The 20,664-nt window shown below is 43.4% G+C and overlaps 1 protein-coding gene across 2 annotated transcripts in view; it reads left to right on the forward strand.

Moving 5' to 3' along the window:
- Positions 1-19,652, forward strand: part of SPOP (speckle type BTB/POZ protein) — a 64,729-nt gene extending 45,077 nt beyond the window's left edge. For both annotated transcript variants that reach the window (XM_080827196.1, XM_080827197.1), the window contains 8 exons: positions 116-237; positions 2,680-2,831; positions 2,987-3,114; positions 9,620-9,797; positions 12,575-12,630; positions 13,107-13,229; positions 16,958-17,100; positions 18,385-19,652. In XM_080827196.1, coding sequence (XP_080683322.1) covers positions 116-237; positions 2,680-2,831; positions 2,987-3,114; positions 9,620-9,797; positions 12,575-12,630; positions 13,107-13,229; positions 16,958-17,100; positions 18,385-18,529 — 1,047 coding nt within the window. In that variant the 3' untranslated portion in view covers positions 18,530-19,652. The remainder of the gene's footprint in view (positions 1-115; positions 238-2,679; positions 2,832-2,986; positions 3,115-9,619; positions 9,798-12,574; positions 12,631-13,106; positions 13,230-16,957; positions 17,101-18,384) is intronic.
- Positions 19,653-20,664: the final 1,012 nt, after the last annotated feature.

Here is a 20,664-nt window from a genome sequence, read left to right on the forward strand (position 1 = left end):
TATCTTCCTATGGGACTCATGCAGATGGAGGGAGGAAGGGAAATGATTATCTGATCTTCAGCCTGTTTTCCAGGTTGCTCACTTCCTATTTAATTTCTTGGTTTTCTGTCAACAGATCAAGGTAGTGAAATTCTCCTACATGTGGACCATCAATAACTTTAGCTTTTGCCGGGAGGAAATGGGTGAAGTCATTAAAAGTTCAACCTTTTCATCAGGAGCCAATGATAAACTGAAATGGTGAGGAAGACTATCTATAGATGTTAAAGTTTTTCTAAAAGTTACCTGTTTTGATTAGAACGTAAGATCCTCGAAGGCAGAGACATTGTTATGTTCTTCACGTATTCTCTAGTGCCTAGAACAGTGCCTGGAACATGATAGGTGTTCATTGTAAAAATGTATTTTTAAAGACTTATTTATTTAAATGAGAACATGAGCGGAGGGAGAGGGAGAATCCTCAGGCAGATGCCTCACTGAGCACAGAGCCTGACCCGGGTCTCGATCCCTGGACCCTGAGATCATGACCTGAGCCAAAATCAAGAGTCGACCACTTAACTGACTGAGCCACCCAGGCGCCCTCACTGTATATTTGTTGAATTAATTCAGTGAGTAATGTCAGGAATCAGCAAACTCAGATGGGTGTAGGGTAATATAAATGAGTAAAGAGGGCCAGTGTTGTAAATGATGTTCATACATGGTGTGAGTGTTGAGTGACCTTCTAAAAGGGGTGGTGGCTGCTCAGCTCCAGCTCTCTGTGGCTGGGTGTGGATAAAGGCTGACCATTGTCATATTTGCTGACTTTTTAAGAAAAGCAAGAAATTTAGGTTTTAGCATGAAAATCTCAACTTAAATTGCCTGCTTTTAAAACAATGAAGGAGATTTATTTGCTTATGTAACCGGAATGCCCAGGGTATAGGGTGGTTTTGAAGGTAGTTTGATCCAGCAGCCCAGTGGTGAGATTAAGGACCCCATCTCTCTGTTCTCCACCCTGTTGGACATCTCAAGTCAGTTTCCCTTGTGGTTAAAGGATGACTGGCAATAGCAATGGGTATAACCCACTACCATCCAACAGAACTCTTTGAACTTTCTCTGAATTAACTCTGTAGCCAAGAATATGTCCTACATGTACTGACTGGCTTAGGTTTGGGTTCCCTCCATGAATCTCTAGAGCAAGGGGAATATGATCTGAGAGTCAGGGTCGGTCCCATCCAAACCATGCATCCCCTTGAAGAGGCACTGGCAGTTAAGGATACAACCATAGGTTTGCTGCCAGGACCAGAACACATGTGTGTCAGCCACCCTGTTTTGATCTCTGTTAACCTACTGAAGAGTTAAACCACTCTCTTTAGTATTTGTTGGCTGTGTGCATTAAGCAGTATATTACTAGGTGCCGAGAGAATGCTCTATTTTTAGGCACTGTATGTATGTATGTATTTAAGAGAGAGGAGAGCATGAGCAAGCATGGGGTAGGGGCAGAAGGAGTGGGAGAGAGAGAATCATAAGCAGGCTCCGTGCCCAGCACAGAGTCCAGTGTGGGGCTCTGTCTCATGACCCTGAGATCATGACCTGAGCTGAAATCAAGAGTCAGACTCTTAAACTGACTGAGCCACCCAGGCACCCTACTTGGGCATTGTATTTAAATTCACATCTTGAGCACAGTGTATACAGCATATGCACTGCCTGGAGGGGCACTGGGTTGGGCCACCTGTTTGAGAGAGTTGCTGTAACACTGGCAAGGCGTAAGGATACATATGGCCTGTGTATTATATGTGGTAGAAGTAGTGTGAACCACATGCAGTTCAACTAATGACATTTGCAACTTAACTCAATTAAACCTATTAAATCTGTCTGAAATTTGTCTTGATTCATTGGCAACAGATTGTCATCTCTGACTCCATTTGGAAGCCTAGCTTGGAACTCTACCCTGTGTAATGGGAGTTTACTTTTGTCTGTGCTTCCTCCATACTGCCTTCTTTATTTCAATCTTAGGATATTATTGCCAGATTGATAAAATACCTCTAAAAGATGATTTACTATTCACGTATTTCTCTGGAATTTTTTTTCTCTCTCAAGGTGATAATAGAGAGCTCAATGACACTCTTTTTAGGGCGGGGGGAGGGGAGGCAGAGTGAGAGGGAGAATCTTAAGCAAGCTCCACGCCCAGTGCCTGATGCAAGGCTCGATCTCACAACCCTGAGATGCTGACCTGAGCTGAAATCAAGAGTCAGGCACTTAAACAACTGAGCCACCCATGTGCCCTCAACATTTTGTTTTGCATAGTTTCATTATAGTCCTGACAAAAGAAGGGGGGCTGCCTTTCCTGAGATTGAGGATTAGAACACTGTGGAAGTAGGCTCAATTTTAAAATATTTTAGGGAGAGAAAAAGGTGATTTACGAGATTATGAGGAAAGAGGCAGAGATGTAAGGGATGTGTTGTCAGATTCTAGAATGCCCCTTTACTTTTGTTGTTTACTCTTTAAAAGGTGACTCAGTTGCTCTCAAAAAGTGGTTCCTGAGTAGTCATTCTGCTGAATCTGAATCTCCTGCTGTGGGGCCCGGACTGGTTTTCTTAACATCTTCCTTTCTTGAGAAATAGATGTTCTGTTTTTCCTGTCACTTCAGAAAGCCTATAAACGTGGATGCTTCCAACATCTTTTTTTAATTTTCCCTCTTTCGGGCAGGTGTTTGCGAGTAAACCCAAAAGGGCTAGATGAAGAAAGCAAAGATTATCTGTCACTTTACCTGTTACTGGTCAGCTGTCCAAAGAGTGAAGTTCGGGCAAAATTCAAATTCTCCATCCTGAATGCCAAGGGAGAGGAAACCAAAGCTATGGGTAAATGTTCACGTCTTCATTCGACTCTTTATTTGCACATCAAACAACTTCATGCGCAGACAAGTGATGGATTTGATCTGGTGTGGTTTTTTGGTTTTTGGTTTTTTGTTTTGAGTAAATCTAAATATGACTTTTATTTTTTTTCCCCACTCCAGAGAGTCAACGGGCATATAGGTTTGTGCAAGGCAAAGACTGGGGATTCAAAAAATTCATCCGTAGAGATTTTCTCTTGGATGAGGCTAACGGGCTTCTCCCTGATGACAAGCTTACCCTCTTCTGTGAGGTGAGTCCTTTACCCCACGCTGAGAGTCACAGTTCCCAGACCTGATCAGTATCCGTAGACTTCATTACGTTGTGTCAGGGATGGAGAGGGAGAAAATTCCCCGAGTGGAGTGGTGCTCCACACATGTGGTTTCTCTGACTGAAACTGCGTCACGATTTCAGGCTTGTTGGGCACGTCACCTTTCTGCTTGTTGTTACTGTGCTTAAAAACAAAGATTGTGCACTATCTTGGTATGAGCGATTCTGAACTTGCGTGGGTCAGGATTCTGGCTTTCTCATTGGGGGTGTTTTCAGGTAGCCTGTGGACAGACTGGCGCTGAAAGCTGAGAATGCTGGCAGCTCGGTGTGTGGGTTTGTCCCTTAAACTTTCTGACTTCTGAAGTGTGAGGTCCATTTGGGTCTGACCTCAGATCACTTTCCTGTTGTGCTCCACTAGATGACTTGTCTCAGGAGTTGGGTATATCTGGTTTGTCTTGCTGGAGTAGTTGTGAAATGATGGCAAGAACCGTTTTTTCTGGAGTGAAGGGTAGATAAAGCTCTCTAACTTGTGGTTAGCTAGCAGGGTTATCTGTCGTCAGCCAGGAGAGTGTCTCTCTCTCCAGTGACCTCAGGGTCTGTCTGGGTTTACAGAAGAAGGCTTGAAGTATTCCCAAAGTCAGAGTGAGTTGGAAAGTAGTTTCTTTAATGGGCGTATATGTACTAATCAGTCACTTCATGCTGTTATCAGTATATTTACAAATACTCATAAGCTTACAGCATAATAAATGAATAAAACCTCCAGTCCGATGGGATCTTTGTGTTCCCTGTACTTTGTGTGGTTGAGAACCACTTCCTGAGCCGCACCACTTGCAAGTGACCACTGTGTATTCATGGGAAGGGTGCGAGCAAGTTCCCTAACTACCGGTGTGTTCTGCCAAATAATGGGCTCAAGCTGTGAGTTAATGACACTTCCAAAGGCTTATGCCACCTGTGCAGCAGAGAACGGTGTCCCTTAGGGATCTTGCCCTTTCTCGGAAAAGGCCTGGCCAGCAGTAGTCGGCTTCTCTCCCCAGTCACAGCTTATTGAGTATTTCTGCAGAATGGTTGCTGGGCGTTAGACAAGTCTGGATGCAGAGTTTATTAAAGTACTACACTGAATATATAAAACAGTTGCATAATAGCTATGTCTTCTTTTCTGTTGTGAAGTAAAAGAAGGAAATACTAGACTGATGGCATCTCTATAAATACATTAAAGTGTTGCAGTTGTTTTTGTCTGTGAACTTGAGTTTGGAATTCCATATAAGTCCTACTAGATCAAACCCAGCTGCCCAAGTGAAGAAATTAGAACAATTAGGTGGTTTCGTGTAAGGTTCGATGGAAACTTCAGACCATCAATTTAATCTTCACCTACTTGAGAGACTGGTATTTCAGAAAGATTTAGAAATAGTGGAAAATTCTGATTTCTGCTGGAAATGGAAGCCAGTCTTTGAACTGTTCTCAGGAAAGAGAACTCTCCTTTAAATATTGCCTCTGGTGTTTTAGGCAAAGTGTTCCCCTGTATTGCTGCATTTTCCAGTCCACAGTAGGTCCAGCCTTTTCTCCCATGGTCCCCCTTCCACCCCGTCCCCGCAGATCCATTCCAGCTGCTCCAACCCCTGCACTGACATTCTTGATTTGGAAACCGATTGGCCTGCCCTCACTTGGCAGTCTCTCATCCTGTGGTTAAGTCCAAGGCTCCGCTTCCCCATACGAAATTCTCTCCCTTCGCTTCCCCATATGAAATTCTCTGAGGAGAAATCCTGTGGTTAAGTTTAGATTTGTCTTACTGACTTAGAAGGGAAGTGAGATGACACTTTGGAAATGAGGAGATGTTGAACAGGGAAGCGTCTGCTGAGTTCTGCTGATGCCATCAGTTTCTTACCATCGAACCAGGTGTGCCATCTGTTCCTCTCACACTTCTCTGTTGGCCACAGGTGCTGAGTGTTGCTTCTCATACTTGGGCTTGTGCCTAGTGAGACTCGTTTCTGTTCCAAGGCTCTCTGTGGACTTAGTAGCATTCAGCATTGCAAGACGGTTGCGTGGGGGGGTGTGTTGGATGTGTGGGTTTTAAAAATGTCTGCAGCTCATCTAAGTTCTTAGTGCTTTCCAAAGCTAGATCATTCTTTTCTGCACATTCTGTCCTTTTGACCTGTTGCTGCCTTCTGCCAGTGGATTATTTATAAACAAGTATTTTAGTTCATATTTTATTTTATATATTACTGGTTGAGCTAGTATTTTTTTTTTATTATTATTCAGAAGCTTTTATGAAGTCGACGTCCACATACAGATTTAGGTTATGAACCCTCCACTGCTCCGTTCCTCACTCAGCCTTTGGCCTGGGCACTTCCATCCTATCTGCTGACAGATTATTTATAAATAAATTTATTGCATCACGATTAAAAAAAAAGAGAGAAAGAACAGTTCTGTGGATTCTTTTGGCTGTTCCTAGAGACCACAGGAAGGAATCCTAAGGTGAAAGACTAAAAATCACATGTCTGTGTTTGGGCTTTATTTCAGTGGTATTACTGTTAATGAACATTTAAATGAAATTAGATCGCATACTGTCCAAATGCTGAATGGGTGGTCTTGTTTATAATGTGCCACACTCGGTTCATCTTCAGTTCTCAGTGATGTTTTTGTCCATTAGGAAATGTGCCCATTCTTCCAAGTTGATATGGCTTAGTTAACATATTTGGAAGCATTTTCAAAGCATTCCCTGAATTGTCTCTTACCACAATCCTTTGAGCTGGATTAGTTCTGTTATCTTCATTTCATGTTACTGGGAGAGAAGCAGCGCCTAGGGAGGTCAGGTAATTTTTCCTAACATTGTACCGCAAATTAGTGTCAGGCCATGTCAGCTCTGCATTTTCCACCTCTGGACTGCCGCGCAACGCTAAGTGGAGCTGCATGCCATTCCCCCAAGGAAACGTGGGCTCTAGCAAGTTTTCCTAACAGAGAGTATTTACTTTGGTAATGAAAGAATCAGGAAGGCTTTACACTTGAAATTTTCTCTTTAATAATCCGCCTCACAGAAAATCTGCATGAAATGTTTCAGCTTCTGTTGGCCCTTCCCTGTTTGTTTATACTGAAAACAAATAGCTACTAACAAGAAAGGGACAGATATTCCACCTTCACTGTACGTACCTTTGACAGGTGGAAGATTCCAGTGTCTGTTTGTGATGTTGCAGTTAAAGTTGAAACATGAAATATCATATGAAGTATGAAATACCAAATATGGACCATGCAGACACTAGTTGACTCTTAAAATATCCCTTTTCTTCTCAAACATGGAATGTCCTTTCATAGCCTGGGACTATGTATGTTTACCAAATTTGAAATATGTGAGTCTCTTCTTTTTTGGGGGGTTATTTGGATATATTAATTGAAGTAATGACAAGGCTAATATTTGATTAGTCTTGACCTATGAAAATGGTGATTTTAATACGTAACGTTATTTAGGTTATAAACATACTGTAATAAACCCAGCACCCAACCCAGTAGCATCACCAATAACTTGGAACTAACCTGTATATGTTTCTTCACTCTCCCTTAGACCTGTTGTCCCCCCACTCAGGGAATGATGATAAGTAGCTGTCCGAAATTGTATGCAATCATTCTCTTGTTTACTGTGTGTGTGCCTGAACAATGTACTAGTTTAGATTTGCTTGTTTTTTTGCACTTTATAAAAATGGTTTCAGAATATATTTATAATGATGGGTGTAACTCTAGTGCTTTCATTTTTAGTGCTATGTGATAGTGTGTTGTGTGAATGTACAACAGTTTGTTCATTCATTCTTCTGTTGGTAGACATTTAGATTGTGGCCAGTCTTTTGATTAAAAGTAATGCTGCTGCTATAAGCCATCTCTATGCAGAGTCTATTTTTTCCTTGATTGTTTAAATTATTTAGAAGTTAAAAAATGTATTTCCATTGGTCTTACTTTGACTTTTTATGTTTAGATAAAATGTATAAGAATTGGCACACTCTTTAGTCTTTTATGAAATTTTCTTTTTTAAGACAAGGAATTGACTTTAAAAGTGAGGCCCGTTTACGACTTGAAATGTAGAGGGTTATACAGCCTTCCTGAGACATTTCCATGTAGTCATTTATAAGACGACATAAATGTCACAGTCACGTCATCTTCACAGCTGCAATTCTGAATGAGTCTCCATAGTCAACTTTATAGGCATTAAAAAAAATCTTTAGTTTTTCTCAAAATGGTCTCATTTTAGCATCATCATTTGCAGAGGAAAACAATCCCTTCCTAAGTTAAAAGTTTGGGCTCTGAAGACTCATTTGTGAATGCCATTTAAAATTTATTTTTAATTAAGCGTATTTAATGTTGGTAAGAGGTGCCAGACATTCAGCGCTCTGGAGACTCCAGGCATCCATATATCTACAGAACAAGTCTGGCTCAGACAGTAAAGGTACATTCTCCTTCCTGCTGTGTTCCTGTCTGTGTCTGGAGAGAGGAATTGCCCCAGTGAGACGAATCACAGTCTTTGGGCTCCACTCATTACTAAGAGTGCATCTAACCAGCAGAGGGTCCACTGGTAACCATAGCTTGACATTCGGCTTAGTTCTTGCCAGTTCATTTTACCCCATCCAGTAAATTGCCATCAAGTGTTAATGACTCTGGGCTCCTATCAACCTGGTTTAATTTAAGCTTAGGAACCCAGTGCCAGAAGCATCCTCCATTCCCTCCACTGGCCATCCCAAGAGATTCCTGCCTTTTCCTGTGAGGAAGTGGATTTAATTGGTCTTCCCCCCCTTCCTTTTTTTAAAAATCAGTATTTTGAGGCTATAACTGGAGACTGGAAACTTCTACTTCTGGTGTTAGTATGAGAAAGTGGCTGGACCAAATTAGAGATCTTAACATAGGACAAGAGAAAATCTCTGTGGGGTAGTTTGTGTTGGGTCCTGAGCTATTAAAATAATGTTATAATCTGGCTCTGATAAATGTGCTACTGATGTTAAATACATTCATAATTGATTAACTTGGCTGCTTCACTGCACGGGATCATAATGGTTAGTTTGAAACAAATGAATACATTTCTTGACCTGATAGTAAATATCTCACTCCTTCAGAAAAGAGACTATGGGTCATTTGGATGCCAGGGCATTCGTTTTGCCTCTGGGTTTATGACTGCATTTAAAGGATGACTTACATCTTGAAGGTTGAGAGAAGTTTGGGTCATTTAGGATATTCCTGAGCTGTCTTTCTCATCTAACTTGTAGCAGTAGAGCAAGAGTGAGGAGCTGGTTCTCAAGGTTTGTGAATTCTGCTTTGGTATTACCAATTTTAACCTCATATGATGGACAAGGTAAAGCATAGCAGTGGTTGTTAGGCAGCAGACTGATCTGCTGGGCCTTACCTTCAGTTTGGTAGTTTCCATTTATTTTAGAATGCTACGTTATTTATAAATCCTTGTACTTGGCATCCTAACAAGTTTATCTGAGTTTCACTGACCCATCTTAGTTTTTATCTAGGCTGAACAGTTAATTGAACTAGTTAAAATGTGTTGCTGTTGAAGTCATGGGGGCAAGTTGGTTCCCTCTGTAAATCTGTGGTTGTCACTCTTTTCCAGGGCTAGAAGTGCACATGGGGCTGGAGACAGGCCTCTTGTAGGTCACTGTCACAAGGGACCGAGGAAGGGTGTCAGTGGTGTGGGATACCCACCAAGTTATCACTGCTGGGGAAGATCTTCCAAGCCCAGTTCTGTTCATTAGACTAACATCTGTGAGGAAATGCTAATTATTTACCAGGCCCAAGAGAAGCTGCATTTTATTTTCATGTTCTAGACCTAACTAAATTAAGTGAAGTGCTTTTAGGCTTATCAGAAATTTTTTCTTTTAGAGAATTTTAAATGGTAGTTTCCATAGGAATTCTTTGTTTGTTTTAAAGACTTTATTTATTTGAGAGAGAGTGACAGAGAGATCACAAGCAGGGGGGAAAGGTAGAGGGAGAAGCAGACTCCCCACTGAGCAGGGATCCCGATGCGGGACTCGATCCCAGAACCCTGGGATCATGACCTGAGCCAAATGCAGCCGCTTAACTGACTGAGCCACCCAGGTACCCCTCCATAGGAATTCTTTGTATTTAACCTTTTGCTTAAGGCAAAATAAGGTAAACACTTGAGGTTTAATGTGTGCTTAGGTCAGTGTGCCTATCTCCCCCCCACCATCACCCCTGTTTTGCCCAGGTTTTCAAGGCAGGGGAGGCAGAGTTTATTAGCATTTGGAGGAGAATGAGATTTGTGGGGCTTTTGCCTCTCATCCTAGGATGGTGTAGAATAAGTATGATTGTGGCAGATTAGAAATTACTTGATCCACAGGATAAAGCCTTGATTTGTGGAGGTGGTTTCAAGAGAACATGACTAACGTTTGTATCTGAATGTACTACAGCACTGAGGTAAAAGTCATCTCTTCTGCTGGGAAGAAAACTCTTGGTAACAAAACCTTTGGGCTGTGTTTCCTTGTCTTTCACAGGTGAGCGTGGTACAAGATTCCGTCAACATTTCCGGCCAGAACACCATGAATATGGTGAAGGTCCCTGAGTGCCGGCTGGCCGATGAGCTGGGAGGATTATGGGAGAACTCCCGGTTCACCGACTGCTGTCTGTGCGTTGCTGGCCAGGAGTTCCAGGCTCACAAAGCTATCTTGGCAGGTTGGTCTTTATTCATGAGAAGCTTTAGTTTTGGTGAAACAAGGAAAAATGGTGGCTGCATAATCACCTTTTGAATAACATCAACTCTTTGAACTGGTGCACAAAAAAGTAAAGCTAAATATATATATTTTTATGGTGAGGACATTAGCTGTCATAACCAAAAAGCCTACTCTTCATAGAAGTGGAGTTTCTGTTTTTCCTCTCTCTAGGGGACTTAGGCCACCATTGTCAAGCAGTAGATGATGTATATTGAATGCCTTTGCACCTAGAGGGTAGATGTCAAAACACTGGTTAAGAGGAGGTGTTAGCCCCTAGACAGGGGTTTAAGATGTAATAGAGAAGATTCTGGACTTGGGACTAAACCACCATCTAGCTAATTCCCCCAGCCCTGGAGCATCAGCCTTCAGTACAGACATACCAGAAGAATGAGAATTTGCTAGTGACGTGGAGGATTAGGTCTTGCTCAAGGCCATTGTCCTTAAGACCAGAAAGACTGACAAAGAGTGGGAGCTGATAAGGCAGGACTGACTTTACTTCCCAGGAAGGCATAGCAGTCAGCCACAGACTTCTGTTCAGACCGTAAGACATAAGAGGAAATTGCATGAACTTTCAGGCAACAATTTTTTTTACCAAGACTCTCAGCTCTATCATTCTAAAATACACACCTGGCAAAACCTCAGTCTGGCTCAATCTAACTGTCTTCCTGTTCCTGCTCTCAACTAGGTGTTACTGTCTATTGCCAAAGGAAGTCATCTACTCTTAGGTTAGTGTCTCCACGAGCAGCTAGGCTCTTGGCACTGCCAAGAACTCTTCTACAGATACATAGTTAGCTCTCTTTCTTTTTCCTTAACAATAGATACTTCAGACTGTTTACCAGTCTCCTTTAATGTCTGGACTCCTGAAAGAGTTGCTTGCTACTACTTCTGAGAGAAAATTGAGGCCCTTCTCTCTCAGCTCTTTCCTGTCGCCTTACGTGCATTTTCTCTGCATTCTCTGTGGAGGAGGTGTTCTTCCTCGTGTCCAGAGTGGGCTGTCTCTTCAGCTTTCTGTTTCATATCGCATGGTGCCTTCCCAGAGTCCTTACTCTGCCGGTTATACCCTTGTTGTCTGGTATCTCCACCATCTCTCTTTCTCCGATTGTCTGTTTACCCTTAGCCTGGAAACTGGCTCAGCCGTCTCCCTCTAGTTATTCATTCATATTCATTTTCTCTGTCTCTGTCTCTCTCCCTCTCTCTCCATTTCTCTTTAAATAGAGCTAAGTTTCTTGAGTTAGCACATTTACTGTCTCTGCTTCTTTCCTCCCACTTATCCTCAGTTCACCTCCATGCCACGAAAGCAGTTTTCCAAAGTTCTCTGACCTGCTAATTCCTAAATTTGAGGGATTCCTTAGTTCGTATATTATTTGACTTCTTTCTTCTGGTTCTCTCCTGATGCTCTGGCTACTTCTGATGTGTGGCCTCCCTCTTCTTCACACGTCCCTGTCAACACTGGTGTCCCTAAGGGCCTGCCTCAGTTCTCTTTTCCTCTGCTTATTTCCCCTGGGTGGTTTTATTTATTCTCATAGCAGCATTTTGTGTCTAGCCACTGAAGATCCTCTAAGCGTACCACTGCTTTGGACCCTTCCCTTTTTAAAAAAACCACCAGCCCTTTTACTCTTCGGCTTTTGTGATATACTTATTTTAGTACCTTATAGCTGATAAGCCTTCTGAACTAAAAGCAGTGAGAATTAATGTCCCTTTGGAATATTTTAAAATATTGAGTCTCATAGGGGTAAGTGATTTGCCCAAGATAATGTGGTTAGAAAATGACAGATCCAGAATTAATCCTTTCTGACATAAACTATAGGCCCAAGTTCAGGTGACCTGGCAGCTCAGAGTCCTGCTGCATATTCCATCTGGTGCTCCTCTCTCAGGTAGAAATTTGGTAGTCTCTGCCTTCATCAAAACTTCTGATTTATTCAACAACATGATAAAGTTTGAGAGTTTTAGGCCTTTTATTACTTTCATGGTTGAAATTAAATTGACTTATTTTTGTGTGTTCATTAGACCACAGTGGGCTTAGAACACCATTTCTCAACCTTTTTTCATTATCCCCACTCCCCTGAGGAAAAAAATAAAAAAATCAAATTATTCCTAATGGGAGACATTAAATACTAAGGATTAAGTTTTTGTCAGGAAGGGTTGAGCTTTGAAGGACCACAGATGGTTGTCATACCTTAGATTTTTTTTTTTTTTTTTTTTTTTTTGCCTCTTTGGGGTGTTAGCATCTCTATTGCGAATGCGTGGCCTGAAGGAACAGAGCACCTGCTGTAAACAAGCACACACTTCCTCTAGTTAATGGTACACTGAGCCCTGTTCTTGGTCTCCTTGCCGTGTGGTTCCTAGAACTGGAGAATTTGGTATCATTGTTCTAGGCAAAAATTGGGGTATTAGGATGCCTTGCTTAGACTATGAAGGATCTTTCATTTGAACCCCCAAATCTGCCCATAGGAGGTCATTGTCCTCCAATCTGAGTAATTTTGTTCCAATATGAATGGTTGGAATGGAGCTCCTGAGAAATTATTTTGAAAGTACTGATTTTTTTTTCCCCTCTGTCATATTATTCACTTCTTGGTGTAATGTAAGAAGAGAGGGATTTTATTATTCCAATGTAATTTGAGGCTAAGACCCTTTCTTGTAGCAGAAGGACAAGAAAAAAGGTGATCTCTTCATAACAGAAGAACCAAGAGGTTTCAGTGTGATAACCTTATCTATCTCTGTTTCCCTTTCACTTTGTAGCTCGTTCTCCAGTTTTTAGTGCCATGTTTGAACATGAAATGGAGGAGAGCAAAAAGGTATGTGACAGAATGAAGATACGACTTTTTAGCTAGGTGACTAGATACAGATGATTTCCCATTTTCACACCAGATGTATTTTTCCAGTCATGTTATTAAAATGGAGTACCGTTCTCTGAACACTTTCTGAGAGCAGGGAGAGGTGGTCCGGAAGCATTCTAGGTAAAACAGACTCACTCCATCCCAGATAGATCATCGAGTTTTGTGTGAGGTTCTTAGATGTGTTTCTACTCAGGCAAAGAAACACCAAAAAATCAAAGAAACAGTTGTCTTGCTCTTGTATTTGAGAAGATAAAGGTGGTGCATATGATGGGAGCAAAGGCTGTTCTAATGAAATAGGGCAAAGAGAGAATTCTCATCCATGTTAGGTTTTAGACGATAACAAGCCTTTCTCTCACCAGAGCTTAAAATCATGAAAATTGTTTAGGGATTTTGTTCTGTTGGAATGTTTCTCATTTTCAGTTTTTCTGGCATAGAATCGGGTTGAAATCAATGATGTGGAGCCTGAAGTTTTTAAGGAAATGATGTGCTTCATTTACACGGGGAAGGCTCCGAACCTCGACAAAATGGCTGATGATTTGTTGGCAGCTGCTGACAAGGTGAGATAAGACTAGAAAAGGAATCACAAGAGGAGGAGTGTTTGTGACCTTGTGAGTTTCATGACTGGGCCTCTGTGTTACACAGTAGGTAAGATGAGCGTGTATCTCAGTGTGCCCAGGGCAGTCCTGGGTTGCAATAACTGATAGCACCGTTTTTATTTTCCAAAGTCTCCTGCTGTCAAAGTAACTTATATGGTCACCCTAATTACAGAAAAGAAGGGTAAGTTTGATGTTTACCTCCCTTCTCTTCCCCATCTCACAGGAAAGCACAGGGATATTAAAGATTCAGATAATACTAACATTTGACTTTATAATTTACAAAGTGCTCTTGAGTTTATTAACTTTTTCTTTCTAAATAGTGAGGGATTTTATTTTTTTAAACCTTTTCTTCTAATTCTAGTTAATTAACCTACAGTATTATAGTAGTTTCATATATATATAATATGGTGACTAAACAATCCCATACATCCTGTGGCTCCTGATGGGACAAGTGCACTCCTTGATCTCCATCACCTGTTTCACCTTTCCCCCCATCCGCCTCCCCTTGAGTGCATAAATTTTTATTTTAAACTTTGTCAATAAGAGAATAGTCTTTTACCCAGTATTGTGGTTAGCATTTTCAACTTTTACCTAAGGAGCTATTGAAATATACCACAGTCAGAATTACAAGATGACCGGTAGCTCTTGAAACGAAGAAATATCACTGCAGTAAATGCGTGTGTTGATCATTTCATTTCGATTTGAGAAACGTTGAAGTGTGAAAATTAAAGTATGGACCTTAGGATCAAGGAAACAGGGGAAGGACCAAAAACAGTAGGCCAATGATTCCCAAAAGAAGTTTGGAGGGAAATGTTAATGAAACACTGAGTTTAAACAAGTCAAATTGGGGTTCTTATGTGTTGGCTGTCTTAACTGCAAGATTTCTCAGAATCTTTTTAGTATGTTAATGTACACTGTGAGTTTTCTAAAAAAAAAAATACGATAGACCGCATTTCTCTAGCTTAATCAACCCTGAAATCCTTTTCTTCAAGAATCACCTCTGGGAATTAGTGTCCCCAAAAACACACCTGGGGAAACTGACTTTCTTTATGCAGATAGGTCAGAAAGAGCTCAGTAACCTGTCCTCCAAGGCCCTGTGGTCTGAGGAAGCACAAGCTCTTTTTCCTCTGGAAGCTTCTTAGAAGGGTTTATACCTGGCCAGCAGCAGACCCCATGAAAAGGACCATTCCCTGCTGGAAGTGTTGCTCCTCTTCCTAACGTATGGTGCTCCGGCACCCATCTGGGGGCAGAGCTGGCTCAGACCTGAGGCCACTAGAGCCTTCCCAGGATTTCCCCGTGAGAAGAGTCTCCTTCCATCTTTCTCTGCACCTCGAGGACAGAGGAAGTACGTGCTTTGACAGTGGAGTTTTGTATTTATTGATCAGCTTTTTGGAGTGTTTGTAGAGGACGAGGCACATAAATCCTCATTGATTGGGTTTGAAAGGATTGAGTAGTAGCTGTATCCTTTCAAGATTTTATGAATCCAGTTAGGCAGTGCGAACATTCCCTGTGCTCCCAGTCTGGCTCCGTGCTGACCACAGGAGTCTTGCTTTCAGTGGGGGCAGTAAGGAACTATCTGCTGTGAGCTCTGGAGAGCTAGAAGACACAGCTTTTTGTAAACACACGTTTATAATGATCCTGCCTCATCTGCCTTCTGATTTTCAGTGCAGTTTATACATGCCAGGTACTTAGCCCCCTCATCGCCTAGCTCCTGTAATGAGGAATAGTGTCAGCCCACTTTTCAGACAGAAATACTGAGGCTCAGCGGTATATATTCTCAGAGCCAGGGTTTGACGTCTGTGTCATTCCTGGGTTTTCATTCCTGCTCCTCAGCCAGAGAACGTACTGGGGAGCCCCTGTCAGTACACAGAGCATGGGGATCGGCCTGAATTGGCATTCTGTGGCTGGTGTCTTCAGTATAGTGTGCTAACTTACAGTTTTAAAGATAAAGTAGTCGAATCTCAGCAGTGCTTTAAAGTTATGAATGAGAAGTGAGTGAAGGGTGCATTTTCAAATTCCATTCAGAATTTCCTATCAGACAGTCTTTGCTCCAAGCTTACTTGAAAACGTTTTTACCTTTATACCTCATTGTGAGCTTCAGGAAAACAGAATAAGAAATCTTTCATGGAAGGATCTAAACATCTAAAATTTACCCAAGAGGCTGAAACAGCTTCTTCTGGGCTTTTCCAGTCTCCTGGGGACACGTGTAATTAGACCAAAAACAAAACAAAACACGTCGGCCAGGCCTGGGAGACACAATTTCAATCTCCTGAGTAAGTACAGCCATTAGGCAGGTTTTTCAGAAGCATAATTAAGAAAAAAAACTTTGTCTCCCAAGGGACAAGAATGGCTACTTTTGTCTAATTATGCAGTAGGGATCAGAACTATTCACAGTAAAAAGTCCTTTTTAAAGAATGTATCGAGAAAGGATAAGAGGAATGTTCTGTGCAGCACTGTATAAAGACCGAACATTTATTCAACCTTTTCCAGCCTTTTAAAACAAAAACGGCAACCTAATTTCTTGCTTGTCTAGTGTCATTCCTGTTTTCCATGGAAACTGTTTTCTAGTTACTCAAATGTAAAAAATTAAAGCTGCACCAAAACCAATAAAACTCTCTTTTTGCTGCAGGAGATCACAGTGCCCACAGACATGCCTCCTCACCCAGAATTCATAAAAATAAAATTGTCTTGGTTTGATTGCCATGATTCAGCCTGAAGTAGTTATTGTGTCATTGAGTTCTGAGGTCCTGAAGGTGGGACCAATACGGAGACTGTGTATACCCTTAAAGCAGAGGGGTCTCCTATGAACTGATTAATGATGTTTTATTTTGTGACTCCTTTTATACCTTCCTCCTCCTCCTCACTCCTGAAGTTCCTTAGTAAGTTCATAATCTCATGTTTGAGAGCACGTACTACAGTGGCATCAAAACAAATCCGCTAGATCAGATGTGCCCAGTGTTAACCCAGACCTTCATTTCTAGAACATTTATACCCTTTACTTAGAAAATAGGAAGTTTTTAGATCAAAACTGGATCCAGGGTCTCTGCTGCTTTGTTCCTTCCCTGAGAATCTTAACCTCAACCCCAGGAAAGAGGACTCCATTTATCCCTTTCTCTTGAAAAGGAGACCTTTGGTTGACCCTCATTCAGGACCAGCTAGTGGCAGAGAGGCTGGTGAAAGTCACCCCGGCGCTCCTTTTCACAGCCCGATGGGCCAGTTGGCATACCTGCCGGGCTGGTGACATTGCTTAAGTAGAAAGGACTGTGCTTCACCCTCGTTTGGCTCTGACTCAAAGGATGGCAGGAATGTAAAAGGTCATGTCCTGTTGGCTTGAAGCAGGGTTATGCCTCATCGTAAGGGAGGGTAGGTGGTGGTGGTCCAGGAAACACTCGAGTCCCTCTTGGGGCAGGGTGACCTTGAGAATGTGGGTGTACTCCCTAATGGCCATTTTCCCAGCAAGTGGATTTTAGAACTTGAGTGGCAGCCATGCACGTTATTTTAGCAGTCTTCTTTTCAGCCTTGGGGCATGCTTGTGCCTTATCACTGCGGTAGCTCAGTAGCCTTGTCACGCGCCGTGCAGTTCTGCTGGGGAGTCCCGTTCCGCGGCGGTCCCGCTGAGGAACACAGCTGCAGTGGCCGCAGCCCAGAGGCACCCCCGCCCTGACCACAGCAGTGCTTGTGTCTTCCAGTACGCCCTGGAGCGCTTGAAGGTCATGTGCGAGGACGCCCTCTGCAGTAACCTCTCCGTGGAGAACGCCGCAGAGATTCTCATCCTGGCTGACCTCCACAGCGCCGATCAGTTGAAAACTCAGGCAGTGGATTTCATCAACTAGTGAGTCGGCACCTTCAAAGCTGTCCTTTCGGGAGAGCCGGGCTAGCAAGAGAAAGGAGAGGGACTTTGAATTAGGGAGTAAAACAGGCACGTGGCTTCGTTAGCCTCTTGTAGTAAGTAGAGGGTTTTCATCTTTCCCTTCAGCTTGACTGGACGGGAGATGGTTTCGGGAGACGGTTTTGCTCTGTCCGATTGGTGAGCAAGGTGCTTTCCTTCCTGGTGGTGATGGGAAGCAATGAAATGATGAGCAGCTGGCCTGGAAAGGCAGGGTGCCCCGAATGGAAGCACCTTCACTTCCCACTCCTGGGCTTAGTAGAGGACATGTAGGTCTCCGGGAGAACAGAGGTGGGTTTTGTATGAGTTAGTAAAACGTGTCTGACAGCTGATTGTGGAATGGGGAAAAGAGAAGGGATAACCAGTTGTTGAGGCTGTTAAATACTGCTTGGAAAGGAAGTGTTCATACCAGCAGATCTGTCCTGTCATCCTAAATGACAGATGACCTGGCCGTACTGCTCTCTGCAGTAATTCTCAGTGGGGCATGTTCTGCTCCCTTGCCTGTTGGAGAACAGAAGTTGGGAAAAACCCAAAGGGGAGAAGCAGGCCTTAAAAAGCCCTCACAGCAGCAGTTCTGGGCTGAGGCTGGTTTAAAAGTTTGCCAAGTAGATGAGTGAACATTATTCAACATAGAAAATGCCCCCAAAGAGGAATCAACTTCCTCGATGTAAGGTTGTTTCGAAGGAGTTTACCAATTGCGGCAAAGGCAGGTGGGAAGAGACCCCCAGATGTTCCTTCTAGTGATGGCTTGCTCAGTGCTGACACTCGCGCGGTGCTCTTTAGATGTTAACATTCAGTAGGGTGTGGTATGGTCCCCTCTGGCTGATCGAATAGAGCCGCAGCCATGATCTGGTCTGTGGTCGGGGACCAGAATGATGGCAGAGCCAGATGGAAGCTCAGAGCTGCCGGACAAGAGAGCCCTTGCTCTCTCTCTGTCGTAGCATCACCAGTGAATGTGAAGAGCATCGGTGATGGAGAGAAGGGCCAGAGGAACATTTCGCCTTTTGTATTTGAGAGGGTGGGGGCTCCAAATCCAGGCTTTCCGAGCTGCAGCAGCCCCAGCCTGGGCAGCTGTCTGCACGTTGTGTGAGGGACTCTGTCTGCGAAGTGTTCTGCCCGAGTGTTTGGTACCCTTTACAGCGAACTCTGGGAGGTTAGACTGCCCCGGGGGCGGTGGACCCCAGCCGTCTCTCGCGCCTTTGGTAATCCATCTCTCCACATTTCTCCTAGTCATGCTTCGGATGTCTTGGAGACCTCCGGGTGGAAGTCAATGGTGGTGTCGCATCCCCACTTGGTGGCTGAGGCCTACCGCTCTCTGGCTTCAGCACAGTGCCCTTTTCTGGGACCCCCACGCAAGCGCCTGAAGCAGTCCTAAGATCCTGTCTGTTGTAAGACTCCGTGTGTTTTCCTGAAGCAGCAGCCACCATTGCTGCCACTGACCACCAGGTAGACAGCGCAATCTGTGGAGCTTTTACTCTGTCGTGGGGGCAGAAGACTGCATCGTGGCCCCCAGACTTTCAAAACAGCACTAAATAAACTTGGGGGAAGCGGGGGGTGGGAAGGGCCCGGGACCTGGGGCTGCTCAACCTAATGAAAACCCTGTTGCTGCGTCACTGTGTTCCCTTTGGCCTGGCCGACTTTGGTACTGTGGGGATTCAGTTCAGGCGCCGGCCCGGAGGACGTCCCAGCGGTGGTACTTCGGAGAAACCTGTCTGCATCTGACTGAGCAGAACAGATCGTCAGGTGCCTGGAGCAAAAAGGAAAAAAAAAAAAAAAAAAAAAAAAAGGACATCTAGTTATAAGAGAAGGGAAAAAGAAAGGAAAGAAGAAAGGATTTTCGCAGAATTTCTCAAAAATCAATTTGTGGATTCCAGTAGTATTTATGTTGAGAGAAATTTTAGTCCATCCAGCTGTGCTAAAACTTGGATATTTGTGACAACTCCTCACCACCATACAAGTATCAGAAGAGCTCTCTTGTTGTTAGCACTTATTGTTTGCAAGAACAGAATACATCCTTTTATCCTTTTATGAAAATTGACAAGTGAAGGCGAGAGGGGAAGGAGGTTATTTGAGCTGGAAGATGCGTGTTCTGATGTGGTGGCTTTTGCAAAAAATCTTTATCGGTGTTGAAAACTGGAAAAAATAATTCATCCAGAATTCATACTGTCTTGATAAGAACTCTGGTTCTCTGTTTTTAGATATTGTGGAAAATGTTTTTTGGCATTTTTCTCTGATTTTATTTCTCCTCCCTCCCCCCCTTTTCTAAGAAAATAAAATGCAAAACAAAAACAGAACAAAAAGAAGAGAAAAGAAAAGGAAATTTTATTATTAATGCTGTGTGACAAAAATCCCAGCCCAGATTGCTCAGCTGTTCGTACCTGACTTGCCGCCTGCGTAGGAGCCAGTCCTATTCCTTCCAACTCACCCCTTTCCTACAGGGGAGAACTTCCAAATGTTAATTGTTTTCTTTTTGAAAATATAAATAATTACTATTTTGTACTGTGTGGTATCTCTGGTCTTTTGTTTCACTCACCTGGCTGGCTTTTTGGGTCTGAGTTCCTTAAGGGATTTCAGAGACCTGGAATCCCTTCAGCCTTCAGCTTGGAGAGATTCTCTGAGAAATCCATGGGGATTTACTGCGCCTCCCTCACCCCAGGCTGCCTCTTGGAGCTCCCAGTGTCTACCAGTGTCTTGTCCTCGAGTATCTCACAGGCCACATTCTAATGAGGGATCAGGCTCCTGCCTCTGCCAAGGCAAGTAATGGGGGTGGGCTTTTCTACCCCCTACATGTTCTAACACCTAACTCCCAACCTCCCTTCTCCTAGCTAACTATAAAAAGATGAAGGGGACATGAATGTGGAGATTAAATAAAGGGAAATCATTATCTCTGACTGGTTCTGTCACTGACTTGATGTGTTTCCAGAAAAGTTAATGTCTGAATACCCGGTGGGCTCACAAGGACACTCCGGGGCTCCTCTGCCTTTCTCACGGCAGTGTTGGACAGGACAGGACAGTGGACACACTGGAAAATGCAGTGGCCGTGTGGCCAAGGTGTGTACATTTGACCTTAGATGGAGACTCAACGTATTCCATCTCCCATTTCTCTCCAGTGACTTTGGCCTTGGCAGATTTTTCAGTTTTCATTCATCTTGCCCAAGGTCCTAGAATGACCAGCTGTGGTCGAGCATGGACATGGGCATACACAGGATGCGCTTATTAGAAACCATCCCATTGCACTTGTCAGTTTCCTCCCACGGCTCATGTCCAGGAGGAAGTGTCCGGTGTTCCACATTGTGGCTGCCGTCCTGTGCCACCTCGTCCTGGCTCTCCAGGTCAGCACACTGGTCCAGGGCTCCAGCATGCACACAAGTCTCCTCCGCCCATGTGGCCTCCCGGCCCACTGCATTGCCTCATTTGCTCAGCTCTTCTCGGTTTTCACCGAACCTTCACAAACAGTATTTCATTTAAACTTCCCAACAACCGAGTGACAGACAGCACCTTCCCATTCTA

This window comes from Martes martes (assembly GCF_963455335.1).
Source record: "Martes martes genome assembly, chromosome: 16".
In the NCBI taxonomy this organism is placed as follows: Eukaryota; Metazoa; Chordata; class Mammalia; order Carnivora; family Mustelidae; genus Martes; species Martes martes.